Source organism: Prionailurus bengalensis, chromosome A2, assembly GCF_016509475.1.
Source record: "Prionailurus bengalensis isolate Pbe53 chromosome A2, Fcat_Pben_1.1_paternal_pri, whole genome shotgun sequence".
In the NCBI taxonomy this organism is placed as follows: domain Eukaryota; kingdom Metazoa; phylum Chordata; class Mammalia; order Carnivora; family Felidae; genus Prionailurus; species Prionailurus bengalensis.
The window spans coordinates 153,380,312-153,394,054 of NC_057348.1; the positions used below are offsets into that span (position 1 = coordinate 153,380,312).

Sequence of the window (13,743 nt, forward strand, 5' to 3'; positions counted from 1 at the left end):
GATGGAGGGAACGTGAGGAAAGCGAGGAAGGGAGTTCACGTTTGTCGAGTACCTGCTACGTGCCGGGCATCTAACTGAACACACCTGGTGGTGTAAAGGTCTTGGAACGTGGAATTGGCAGTTTGGGTTCGTTGCGTCCTGTTAGGATGCTTGCACTAGGCAGGGGATGAAAGGTGCAAGCTGGGGGCACTATCTAATTGCCCGGGAAACTATGATGGTTAAGTGGAAAATGTGAATCATCTCCATTGACAAAAGGGTCCGGCTTGCTCTCCAGTCCGGTTGCCAGCTCCAACCCTGCTGGGCAATGTGCTCCCTGGTGAGATTACTGGAGAATCAGTAATAGCCCTTCCTCTGAATGAGTCTGAGGCACCCTTCTGTAAGTACCTTCCGTGTTAGTTTCAAGGAAGATAATTGAGAATAAAGGTTAAAGACAGCTTTTGTTGACGTTCCTAATTTGTTTTCTACTTTACCATGCCTCCCCATCACAAACAGTCCCATGTCCTCAGCTGATTCCCCACCGGCTCCATACCTTACCATCAGCCCATAATCTCCAGGAGTACCTCTGTGGAAACATTGCCAGGGCACCTAGGCCGCCCGGTCGGTTAAGAATCCCACTTCGGCTCAGGTCATGATCTCACATTTCGTGGGTGAACTCATGTCGGGCTCTGTGCTGACAGCTCAGAGCCTGGAGCCTGCTTCCGATTCTGTGTCTCCCTCTCTCTCTGCCCCTCCCCTGCTTGCGCTCTCTCTCTCTCTCTCTCTCTTTTTCAAAAATAAATAAACATTTTTAAAGAAGAAGAAGGAGAAGAAGAAACATTGCCTGTTCAGGCAAGTCTGGCGCCTGGATACGATGTCCCTAGATCTGTGACCTCTTATTCATGCCTGTCTTCATCCATTGAACTCATTGTATAAAGTGTCATTTGACTACAAACCACTGACTTGAGAGGATTTTTTTTTTAGAGAGAGAATCTTTTTTTAAATATATCATTTAATGTTTATGTATTTATTTTGAGAGAGAGAGAACAAGTCAGGGAGAGGGACAGAAGAAGAGGGGGAGAATCCGAAGCAGGTTCCACGCTGTCAGTGCAGAGCCCAATGCAGGGCTCGATCCCACAACTCTGGGATCCTGACCTGAGCCGAAATCAAGAGTCAGACACTTAACCAACTGAGCCAACTAGGTGCCCCCTGAGATGATGAAATTGTCTTGTCCCATCGTATTATCTTCTGTTATGAATGTATGCTTTGCCTCTGGAACCAAATTAATATGAAGTTCGAAGATGGTGTCATCCTGCTTAAGAATTCCCAGAGCACCAGTAAACCCCCGTTTTACTTGAGGCAGAATATCCACCTGTCCAGCGAAGAGTTCAACCTTTCGGACTTGGCCCCAACCTCCAGTCAGCTCCCACCTACACTAGAACCAGGGTGTCAGGGAAAGTAATCTCCCTGTCCATTCTCAGCCAATTCAAAGAAAATAAAATATTTGCCCAGCCATTAAAAAGGGATTGACATCAGTGGGAAATAAAAACTGCAAATCTGAGATAACAGAAATGGCTCAATGTCACCAAGTCCCAATAGAAAGTCTCCTAGTTTCCACACTCTGAAGGCATAATACTGAATGTTACCCTGTTAGGATTTAGAGCGTTCTGCTTGAGTGTCTAAGAAAATATCTCCTGGGCTCTAACCATCCGGCTAGCAGATTGTGCGACTTGGAAGTCCAAAACAGACTGGTACACAGTAGAAGCACATACATGCCCCTACATGTGTAAACACACACAGCCATACACACTTGTGTCTGAGAAGAGAAGACCTTAAGGCCTTAGGGCATTCATACCAAATTATGCAAAAAATAAATCCAGCAAACACTTCTGGGCACCTACTATGAACTACTAGTGCTGTAGGGATATATAAAAGATAAAAACAGGAGCGCCTGGGTGGCTCAGTGGGTTACGTGAGTTCAGCTCAGGTCATGACCTCATGGTTCATGGGTTCAACCCACACGTCAGGCTCTGTGCTGATGGCTCAGAGCCTGGAGTCAGCTTCAGGTTCTGTGTATTCCTGCCTCTCTCTCTGCCCCTTACCCACTTGTGTGCTTGTTCTCTCTCTCTCTCTCTCAAAAATAAATATTTTTTTTAAATAAATGATAAAAATAGTGATTTTAGAGATTGTCTCCTACAATTCTCATTGTATAGATAAAGAAACAAACCAGGGGGGCGCCTGGGGGGCGCAGTCGGTTAAGCGTCCGACTTCAGCCAGGTCACGATCTCGCGGTCCGTGAGTTCGAGCCCCGCGTCGGGCTCTGGGCTGATGGCTCAGAGCCTGGAGCCTGTTTCCGATTCTGTGTCTCCCTCTCTCTCTGCCCCTCCCCCGTTCATGCTCTGTCTCTCTCTGTCCCAAAAATAAATAAACGTTGAAAAAAAAATTTTTTTAATAAAATTTTTTTAAATAAAAAAAAATAAATAAACGTTGAAAAAAAAAATTTTTTTAATAAAATTTTTTTAAATAAAAAAAAAAGAAACAAACCAGAGAGATGAGTTTACTGACCTAGGGCTGAGCCCAAACTGGAATTCTCATCTCCTGTTTTCCAGTAAAATATAATCTCTAGGGGAGGAGGGAAAATTAGCCTGGGTTCTCAAAAGGTTTGCTGTCTGGTTTGGGGAGGGTGAGAGTTAGGATCAGTAACACCCTTAGACCTAAGCACAATGGGCCTCAGTTTTCAGAAAGCCCACTCTGGACCTCCTCCAACTGCACCTCTCCCCCATAGGACAAGAAGTCGGAGAAGCCAAAAGAATACCCGACAAGGAGCCCACTTTCCCCCATGCTTGGGTACCTAGGACCCCAGAATTCCCTTCCTACTTGGCACCATGCTCACTTCCAAGGCCCGTATGGCCTCTTATTCTCAAAGGGTGGGCCAAGGTATGTCTAGTCCCAAGGAGCAGCCAGGGGTAGGGTAGGGTTCAGGCAGCAGGTAGAGTGAGATGAACATGTGAAACCTAAGGGAATGAAGCCAAGAACCAGGAATGGGAAGAGAGGGTGGAACAGTTCCATATTTGTACGGGAACTTGGCTGCCATATTCCTGCTCAGGATCTCCAGGAGTCTGGGAATTCTCCCTTTGAATCTAGCCTACAAGGTCATCATGAAGGTGTGTTCATCAAGGGAGGAGGATAGTAATATTTAATAGGTTGCTTGCTTGGCATATAACTTACTGGTATTTCAATGAATGCTATGTAAGCCTCCAGTTGTATTTTGAAACTGTGCCCCTTAATTCTTAGGAGTAGGATAGAAATGAGGACAGACTGACTACCCGAAATGTTGGAAATGACTGGAAGGCAGTAGGGGATAGCACTGAAAGTCCTGGACTGGGAATCAGAACAGCTGAGTTCTAAGCTCTGCTCTGTCACATAAAAGTTTCTTATCTCAGGGAAAAGCTACTCTCAAACCTCAACCTTTCTTATATGATGCCTGGCTTGATTATGCCTACCTTGCCTAATAATATATAAGTGTATCAAACCATCACATTGTATCCCTTAAACTTGTACAATGTTATGTGTCAACGATACCCCCCAAATCTGGAAGGAAACGGGAATAAGAACCATTGAGTTAGAGGTTTGAACCAATCTCTCTGCTAAAAATGAGAAGACAGGAATAGAGAAGAGAGAAAGGAGCTGGGGTAGAGCAAGGACGCAAATATCTGGCTAAAGGGTCTGGACATAATTTTGTAGGCCATGGGGTATCGTTAATAATTTTCGTGAGATATTATTAGAACTAGGCACAAGAAGGATCACTCTATTAACAATATATAAGATGATTTGGAGAGAGGAGAGAGTGGAGAGACCAATTAGGACAAGGTCTTAACTGTGCATGCCTGAAGTTTCAGGATCATAACATTTTTCACCATCAAATGGACAGAACTTTTAAAAAATTGATTATATCCATTTGTGCCATAGCGTGGGGGACATAGGCATTCTCAAATTCTACTGGTGGGGGTATAAATTGGTAGAGCCATTTTGGAGGACAATTTGGCCTTATCTATCAAAATTTAAAATCAGCTCACCATCTGGTGTAGAAAATTCTATGTATAATACACTTTTGCTTATCCCTCTTTTCTTCTTTTTCTTTCTTTCTTTCTTTCTTTCTTTCTTTCTTTCCTTCTTTCCTTCTTTCTCCCTTCCTTCCTTCCTTTCTTTCTTCTTTCTTTCTTTCTTTCTTTTTCCTTTTATTTTCCTTCAGTTTTTGATGTTGTTGTTATCGTTTTTTTAGTTAGGCTTAATTCAAATAGGTAAATTCAGTAATTTAATCAGGTAAAATTCACCTTTTTTTAAGTTTACACTTTAATTAGTTTTGGAAAATTTGTGAACTCCTATAGCCACCACCATGTTCAAGACATAGAACATTTCTGTTGCCCTAAAATTTTCCCTTATGCCTGCTTGCAGTTTACCCCGACTCTATCCCAATCCCTGAAAACCATTGATCTAATTTCTGCTTCTAGAGCTTTGCCTTTCCCAGAATTTCATATACAAGAAATGATACAATAGACTTGGTGTCTGGTTTCTTTTACTTATCATAAGATCTCTGAGATTCATCTACCTTGTTACATGTATTGGTTCCTTTCTATTGCTAATGAGTATTCCATAATGGATGTACCACAATTTGTTTATCCATTCACCATTTGGTGGACATTTTGGTTATTTTCAGTTTATCGTTTTGGGGGGTTGTTTTGCTTGGAGGGTTTTTTTTTTTTTTTGGTTTGTTTTTGTTTTTAAACTGTTTTCTTAATGTTTATTTATTTTTGAGAGAGAGAGAGAGCGTGAGCAGGGGAGGGGCAGAGAGAGAGGGAGACACAGAATCGGAAGCAGGCTCCAGGCCCTGAGCTGTCAGCACAGAGCCTGACATGAGGCTTGAACTCATGAACTGCGAGATCATGACTTGAGCCCACGTCGGTTGCTTAACCAACTGAGCCACCCAGGCAGCCCCTGCTTTTTTGTTTTTTGTTTGTTTTGGGGTGTTTGTTTGTTTGTTTGTTTGTTTGTTTTTGGCTAGTATGAATTCAGCTGCTATCAGTGTTTATTTCCAGGTCTTCATGTGAACATGTTTTCCTTTGTCTTGGGCACATATCTAGGAATTGAACTCCTAGGTTATGTAATAATTGTATATTTAACTTTAGAAGAAACTGCCCAATTGTCTTCCAGAGTGGGTATAGTTTACATTCTCACCAGCAATGTATGAGAGTTCCAGTCATTGCAAATCCTTGTCAGCACTTGCTTTGGTCAGTCCGTTTAACGTGGTAGGGTATGGAGTGATATCTCCTTGTGGTCGTAATTTGCATTTTCCTAATGACTAACAACCCTGAGCACCTTTTCATGTGCTTATTTGCCATTGATATTTCTTTTTTGGTGAAGAAACTCTTCAAATCTGTCACTCATGTTTAAAAAAAAATTTTTAATGTTTATTAATTTATTTTAAGAGGGGAGGGAAGGGCAGACTCGGTCCCATGAACCAAGAGATCATGACATGAGCTGAAATCAAAAGTCAGATGCTCAGCCAACTGAGCCATCCAGGTGCCCCAAATCTTTTACTCATTTTATAATTGGAACATTTGTCTTATTACCAAGTTGTAAGTACCGTTATAAATCCTGCATACAAATCCTTTTGTGGATTAGTATTTTGAAAATATTTCCTCCTAGTCCATAACCTGTCTTTTAATTCTCTTAACAGTAGCTGTCAAAAAGCAGGAGTTTTTAAATTTGATGAAGTCCAATTTTCATTTACTCCTTCTTTTTTTGTGTCCTATGTAAGAAATCTTCACGTTAGGGGTGCCTGGGTGGCTCATTCGGTTAAGCACCTGACTCTTGGTTTGGGCTCAGGCCATGATCTCACAGTTTCATGGTTCAAACCCCACATCGAGCTCTGTGCTGACAGTGTGGAGCCTGCTTGGGATTCTCTCTGTCTCTCTGTCTCTCTGCCCCTCCCCTGCTCTCTCTCTCTCTCAAAATTAAGAGAAAAAAACTTTGTGGGTTTCAATGGCAATTAGAAAACAGATGAGACATATTCTGGATGCTAAATCCACGGATGAAATATGAAGAAAGAAAAGAATAAAAGACAGACGATTCAGAGACTCTAAGGCTACATACGTAAGGAGAGATGAAGGGAAGTCAGTTGGACAGGCTGGATTAGGGGGAAAGATCATGGGGGGCTGAGCGGTTGGCTGTGGAGGCCGGCCAGCACCCAGGGAGCAACGTTAACACAAGCAGTGGGCAGTGAGGGTGAGCTGAGGCTTGGGAGATAAGGCAGGTAGGGCTCAAAATACAGATACGGAAATCATTTGCACAGAGCTGTTAGCTACGGACGTGCGAATGAATGGCTGTGTCTGGAAAGACAGGCGAGAAGAAAAGAAGAGGGCCGAGGACAGGCCCCCAGGAGAGAGCTTCATTATGGAAAAGCTGAAAAGGAATGAAAATGTCAGAGAAAGACTCTGAGGGAAAGGCCTGGAGGGAAGTGCCAGAAGGGAATGGTCAGTGCCAGAAACAACAAGGACTGAGAAAAATCTCTTTGGACCTGATGATGTGGTCATGAAAAAGAGACTTGCCATTGAAATGGTGGGGGAGAGGGGCAAACAACTAGGGTAAAAGAATGAGCTGCTTGGGAAATAATGGCGGCCACAGAGAAGGGTAGACAGCAGAGCTGAGACCTATTTTAGGACAGATAAGACTGAGCATCCCTGGAGACAGGAGGGAAGGTGTCTGAAGACAGTGAGGGAATAAAGAAGTGCAAGGGAGGGATCACCGAGTACAGTCTCAGAGCTTAGAGGAGATGGAACCAAGAGGAACACGCACTTCTTTTGAAAAGGCAGATCCAGTGCCCAATGTATCAGCAGAAGGGCTTAATGAAATCATATTACAGTAAGGAGGGAATGCATGCTCCTCTCTCAATAAATGCAGAAAAACATGCAGCATGTTTGGGTTATAACGTTAAATGGGGGAATAAAACCTAAATATAAAATGGTTTATGGGCTAATATAAAACAATATATATGACTGGAAAGGAATTGTGCAATACTTAAGATTGCTGTAGTAAGATGAGGGATTATGAGCATTTTATCCTTCGATGTTGTTGTTCCATTTGTCTTGTCGATAAAACTGTTTGGAATGTCTTCCTCCAAGAGAAGATGATCACGGGCCAAGATGGAGGCTTTACGTGGTCTCTAAAGTGTTTCTCACTCTTCAACACCACAAGTCTCAATTTTGGGTGGCAGAATTTGAACTTTAAATGTGAAAATCCAGGGGCACCTGGGTGGCTCAGTCGGTTGAGCATCCGACATTCGCTCAGGTCATGATCTTACAGCTTGTGGGTTCGAGCCCCGCGTCAGGCTCTGTGCTGACAGCTCAGAGCCTGGAGCCTGCTTCGGATTCTGTGTCTCCCTCTCTCTCTGCCCCTCCTCTTGTTGTGATCTCTCTCTCTCTCTCTCAAAAATGAATAAATATTTTTTAAAAAGTTTTTTAATAAATAAGTAAATAAATGTGAAAATCCAAAAAAAGGAAAAGATCAGCATGAGCTACAGTAGGTAGGAAAGGGGTCACAGATGGCAGGGGGCTTAAGTTGGGTCTTGAGCGATGGGAACAATGGATAACATTTGTTTAAAAAAAAAAAAAGATGGGGCACCTGGGTGGCTCAGTCAGTTAAGCATCCAACTTTTGGTTTTGGCTCAGGTCATGATCTCAGTGTTCATGGGATTGAGCCCTAAGATGGGCTCCACATTGACAGCATGGAGCCTGCTTAGGATTCTCTCTCTTCCTCTCTCTCTGCCCTCTCCCCACTCCCACGTGTTCTCTCTCTCAAAATAAATAAATCAATTTTAAAAAGGGAGAGAGCAGGAGAGAGGGGATTACAGAGGAGAGAAAAGTAGAAAGGCAAGGCAAGACGGTAGAAATTAACAGAATGTGGGCAGGGGCCACTTGCCTATCTGGAAGAAAATCTATGTAGAAGGAATTTGGGGACAAAAGAGCAAATAGGTAGGATCTGATGAGCTTGTAGCAAGCAAAGAGTTTAGACCTGCCATGATCTAAACTAAAGATAGGTTTCCCCCGCTATTCAAAAGTAGGGCGCTCCTATGAAACCTTTCTTAAATAGAAATAGCACAAAGTGGAGAGTATATCCCACTTTCTGAAAGTTGGAAAGACATACATTAGTACAATAACAACTATTTTCATAAAATTGAAAATGTTCTTTGGATTTCTTTCATTAGCAAAAACAGGTACTAATATAAGTCTTTTACAAAAGCAAAGTGGCCTAATGTGAACTTTCAGAAAGTGTAGGATACTTGTCATTACAAGGACTTCCTGCCTATCAAAAGGGAAGGAAGCCTTTGGAGGGAGTGACATTGTCAAAGCACCCATGACCATAAGTATAATGTTTAAAACCAGGATCCTTGTCCTGGATGGAATGGGCTGGAAATGTCTGTCCCTCTTGCACAGTTTAGTAGCCATCATGGCAAGTGAGAATGTTCTTGAAGCACAATCCTGACCTTGCCTCTCTGTCTGTTGCAGTTTCCCCTAAAATCCTTCCCCCCCAACACACAAGCTGCCACTGACCAACTGGCTAAGTCCTCTGCCCACACTCTCCATGGTCATTTCCCACTATAGCCCCACACCCAGCAGCTCCCTGAGGCATGCCAAAAATCCACATTAGAATCACGGCAACAGTTGGTGAAAGCTGTTTTTAGAATCACCCTCATTCTCTGGCATTCTACTAACTCCAACTCACATATGACTGTGTTCTCAAACTCAGGGGCTCTGGCTCAAATTCAGAATGAGAAAAAATGATAGTCGTCTAGCTCAGTCTCTTATTCTTCCGTCTTGTCGTGAGTTCGACCAATTACATGAGTAAATAAACCAAACCCATACTAACTATGTATCTGTCCTGATGACCCTGATTCTCTAGAAAACCCTTTCTTCCCTCAAAGCCCTCAATGGACACCCTTGCTAGGAGAGATCTCTGCTCTTGAGCTTCTTGGAATTGTGGGCGGAGCATCGCTTCTCCAGAAAGCCTTCCTTGATCTGCCAGAGCTGGCTTTGTTGCCCTTCCTCTGGGCTGCCATAAGTCCCCGTGATGCCCCTGTAACTGCACTGACCACACAGGATAAGACTCCATGTGTCTCTGAGTCCTTCAAGGGCAGAGACCTTCTCATTCGCAACTATTTATTCCCTAGCATCTAGTGCGGTGCATGGCAGGTTTTAGGGCTCAGCTCATGCTTGTTGAATGAATAAGTAGCAGTACAAGAACTAAGTTCCAAGCCAGCCTCTTCCCTCACCTCATACCTCCCTGCACTCCAATGAACAATTCACCTCATTAATCAATTAGGTTAACTCAGAAAACTACCCTAAGGGGAGCATGAGTGTCCCCAGTTCTTTGGTGCCTGGGCCAGAAGGGATACACTGACAGAGAACTTCTCAGACCTCAAAGGATGTCCAGAAATGCCAGATTCCTCTACTCTACACTATGAAACACCAATGGAGACTCCATGAAAAATACAAAAGGTCACTTCAGATACGACATTACCTTGGTCTTACACAGAAGTCAGTAGGCTATGGTCATTGGCTGCAGCAAACATTTATTAAATTTAGTGAACCAAGACTCTTCACAGAAATAGAGGAAAAATACAATCTCTGCCCTTTAGGAAATGACAATCTCCAAACAATAAAATATGCTCACAAAATTTGAATCTTATAGGCTCTGGATGAAGAGCATCGGGTTGTGAGAAGCTGGGTAAAATTATCTGCCCACGAACAACTGTGTGTGGAACTCATCTGCCCTTTAAAAAGGCAAGTTAAGAAATTTCTAGACCAGCGCTGTCTACAAGATGGAAAGTTTCTGGGACATTGGAAGTGTTCCATAAATCTGTGCCATCCAGTGAAGAAGCCACTAGCCACAAATGGCTCTTGAGCCCTTTAAGTGTGGCTAGTGTAACCAAGGAGCTCAATTTTTAATGTTTAAAAAAAAATTTTTTTAATGGCTTCATGGATTCAACACACTATTTTTTTTTTTAAACGTTTATTTGTTTTTGAGAGGGACACAGACAGACAGAGAATGAGCAGGGGAGGGGCAGAGAGGGAGGGAGACAGAGAATCCCAAGCAGGTTCCACGCTATCAGCAGAGAGCCCTGATGCAGGGCTCGAACTCACAAACTGTGAGATGGTGACCTGAGCTGAAATCAAGGGTCAGATGCTTAACCAACCGAGCCACCCAGGTGCCCCACAGACACAACTTTCTACACCAGAGTTTTCTCATTTGTAAAATGGGAATAATCATAACTACCTCATACCACCCCCATAGCACCCTCTAATCTTCTGAGTGTCAACTTGAACTTCGGGGTTTGGGTGTGATGGGCTTGTCTGCCTGAGATTCAGACCAGAATCGAATGCAGCCACCATCTCCTGTGACCATAGATGTCTGAGGGACTCCCATGTACAGCACAGATTTGCCACCAGGTGAGCAAAAAATAAGACATCTGCCGATAAAACAGCTATAGTGAAGACAAACACTTCATAAATATAGATACAAAACTTTGAAAACTCCCCTTCACGCTTCAAACAAAGTCCATTGCTCAGCACGCCCTGCAAAGGTTCTCAGCCTCCTGCACGAGAAGTCCAGCCTGGGAGGACGGTCCTCTGGTGGCCCCAGCACCTGCTCCTCTCCCACAGCCCCTTGTCCTTCACCCACCATTGATTCGAAGCACTCCTCCACATGCCAGTCCTCCCTGACTTCTCCATTCCCATCTAAGAAGTCATGTCCCTTAGCCTCTTCTTCCCGAGCACCTACTACTCGCAACTGCATACTTCATTCTGCATTTGGTTTCATGTCTATTTTGCCACTAAACCGTAATCTCCCTGAGGACAGACACTATTACTTCTTGTTAAGAGAGGAGTTTTTACACGATGGCTGATTGCTCAGACTCGGGCCAGGACTCTGTATGTATGTTACATCTCCACTACTTGTTAGCTATGACACATTAGCCCCTTTGTGCCTCGGTGTCCTCATCTAGAGAATGGAACAATAATAATAATAACTCCCTCACGAAGCTGTATGAAGATTAAATGAATTGGTATACATAAAATTCTTAGAAAAGAGCGTAGCACATTGGCAAGCTTTACATCAGTGTTAGTGTTAGTTAGTAGTACCCATGGCCACTATTTGGTCAATACTCGGTACAGGGTCCAGCGCAAAATAGGGTCTCAGTAAATGAATGAATGAATGAATGAATTTTCATCAGACTACTATAGTGATGTTTTTACATTTTTTTAATATTTATTTTTGAGAGAGAGAGAGAGAGAGAAGAGAGAGAGCAGGGGAGGGGCAAAGAGTGGGAGACACAAAATCCAAAGCAGGCTCCAGGCTCCGAGCTGTCAGCACAGAGCCTGACGCGGGGCTCAGGGCTCAAACTCACCAACTGTGAGATCGTGACCTAAGCCGAAGTCAGACACTTAACCGCCGAGCCACCCAGACGTCCCTGTTTGTTTTTTTTTTTTTTTTAATACTATAGTAATGTTTTGATCTTTTTCTTTCTGACCCCTTTCTGCCAGGTTGAAGCATTAATAATCTCTCAAAGCATGCTAAGTAACTATGATAGTGACTGGTCAATTTCTGATTAACGTGATTTTTCTTGTTTTTAAAGACACAGACACCAAGTTAATGAAGTACCTGTTCCCAGCTTCTGAGAGTTTTTAAAAATATTATACAATGACTTTGCAATATCCACAAAGTAATCTTCTGATGTTAAGTATTCATCCTGTTGACATGATGAATATATTCAGAGTTTCGTGATCTGCTAGTCTTGTATTTCTGGAGATAAGTTCTAGTTAGCCATGGTATAGTTTGGAACACTGGGTTTAGATGAAGACAGACCTGACTTTAAATACTGGTTTACCATTCATTCGATAACCATGTAACTTTGGCCGTGACTTTTCCGAGCCTTGGTTTCCTCACCTAAAAATGGAAATGTTAGTAGAATACCTACCTCATCATGTTGTATGAAAAGAATTAAAAAATTGGGTCCCTCAGTAGTGTTACTGGCAGTAATAATATACCATGATAATTATTATTGTTCCGTACTTCGCTGGAATCTTATTTAAGAATTTTGTAACTAGATTCAAAAAATGAAACTGGCTTCTAATGGAATTTTTAAGGAATTTTCCTTGTCAGTGTTAAGAATAGCACCTACTTAGCTCACAGAATTAAAATGGGATCATGACATAGCTCTCATTTTTCTAAAAAGAACTTTAATTTTTTATTACACATTGTAGAAAAGGTAGGATATACAGGGAATCAAGCTTATGAATATTAAAATTAGCTATAGTCTCACTTAACCAGAAGCATTGTTAGCATTAGACTCTATGCTCTCCCAAGCATTTAAATGCACAAATGTGTGCACATACATACCCACATTATCATGCTGATAAAAAGTTAGGATCGGGCTGTACACAAAATTTTGTTGCACTGAACACTATATTATGAACGTCTTTTTACCTTAATAGGTAATACTCCCCAAACTCCCATCATTTGTAATGGAGGCACTGTATTCCAAAATACAAACCTATCATAAGTTGTTCAGCACACTCCCTAATGTTGGACAATTAGGTGGTTTCCTTCATACGTACTGCTGCCTCAGACATCGTGCTAGGTATTTCTATTGGCCCACAATCCACCCTCCACCCTTCTCCACCATGCTGTTTGCTTCGAGAAGCAAGACTTTGCAAGACTGCCTCATGGGGCTTCTTCCCTCTCTGGCTTCCGATGCATCTGGCCAGTGTGGGAGGGGGTGGGGGTGGATAACACCAGCAAGAAATCTGATAATGGAAAAGGAACCAAGGGTATTTATTCCCCCAGCTCCCACCCTGAAAATACTACTAGTTGGTCGTGTCCTCAAGCATAAGAGCTGGAATGCATCTGGTGGGAGGTTCTCTCCTATGACTACTCCTGCCGGGTTCTTGGAACAGCTCCTTCCCTTTGTGCCTTCATGCTTAGGGTGGTATGGTGCCCCCACCACTGCTAGCCCAAGTTATGCCACCCACCTTTGTGGGTTTCCCTTGACCCTGCCTACCTCTTCATAGATAGTCCTTCATTAAATTGTCTCCATTTATCCATTTTAAGTGTACCATCTCCTTCTTGCCAGGAACCTAACAAATATAAACAACTTTGTAAGTAAATTCCTATATACATCTTTTATTATCATATGATAAATTTCTCAAACTGGAATTATTTGATCAAAGAGCATGTGTATCTTTTTAAATTTTTTTTAATGTTTTTTATTTATTTTTGAGAGAGACAGAGACAGAATGCGAGTGGGTTAGGGGCAGAGAGAGAGGGAGACACAGGATCAGAAGCAGGCTCCAGGCTCTGAGCTGTCAGCACAGAGCCCGACGCGGGGCTCGAACTCACGAGCCACGAGATCATGACCTGAGCCGAAATCAGACGCTCAACCGACTGAGCCACCCAGGCACCCCAAAGCATGTGTATTTTTAAGACCTTTTACAATATTGCCAACTTGCTCTTCAATATACCATTCCTCCAGCAGTACAGGAGAACTTCTGCCCTCAGGCCCCTTGTCCAACTGGATATTATAATTTCTTTTCATCTTTTGCTATGTTCGTAAGCACTGCTATACTATAGAGACAGTCTCATCTATGAAAGTCTGTGTTGGGAGGAGATCAGCTAGTAATCATTGCGGTCTATTTGTTTTAGTTTTCCCTGCAT

At 42.8% G+C, this 13,743-nt stretch overlaps 1 protein-coding gene across 1 annotated transcript in view; it reads right to left on the bottom strand.

The window, feature by feature from the left end:
• Positions 1-10,827, bottom strand: part of KIAA1549 (KIAA1549 ortholog) — a 163,013-nt gene extending 152,186 nt beyond the window's left edge. The window contains exon 1 of the mRNA XM_043589639.1: positions 10,678-10,827. Within this exon, the coding sequence (XP_043445574.1) occupies positions 10,678-10,827 (150 nt within the window). The remainder of the gene's footprint in view (positions 1-10,677) is intronic.
• Between the last annotated feature and the right edge of the window lie 2,916 nt (positions 10,828-13,743).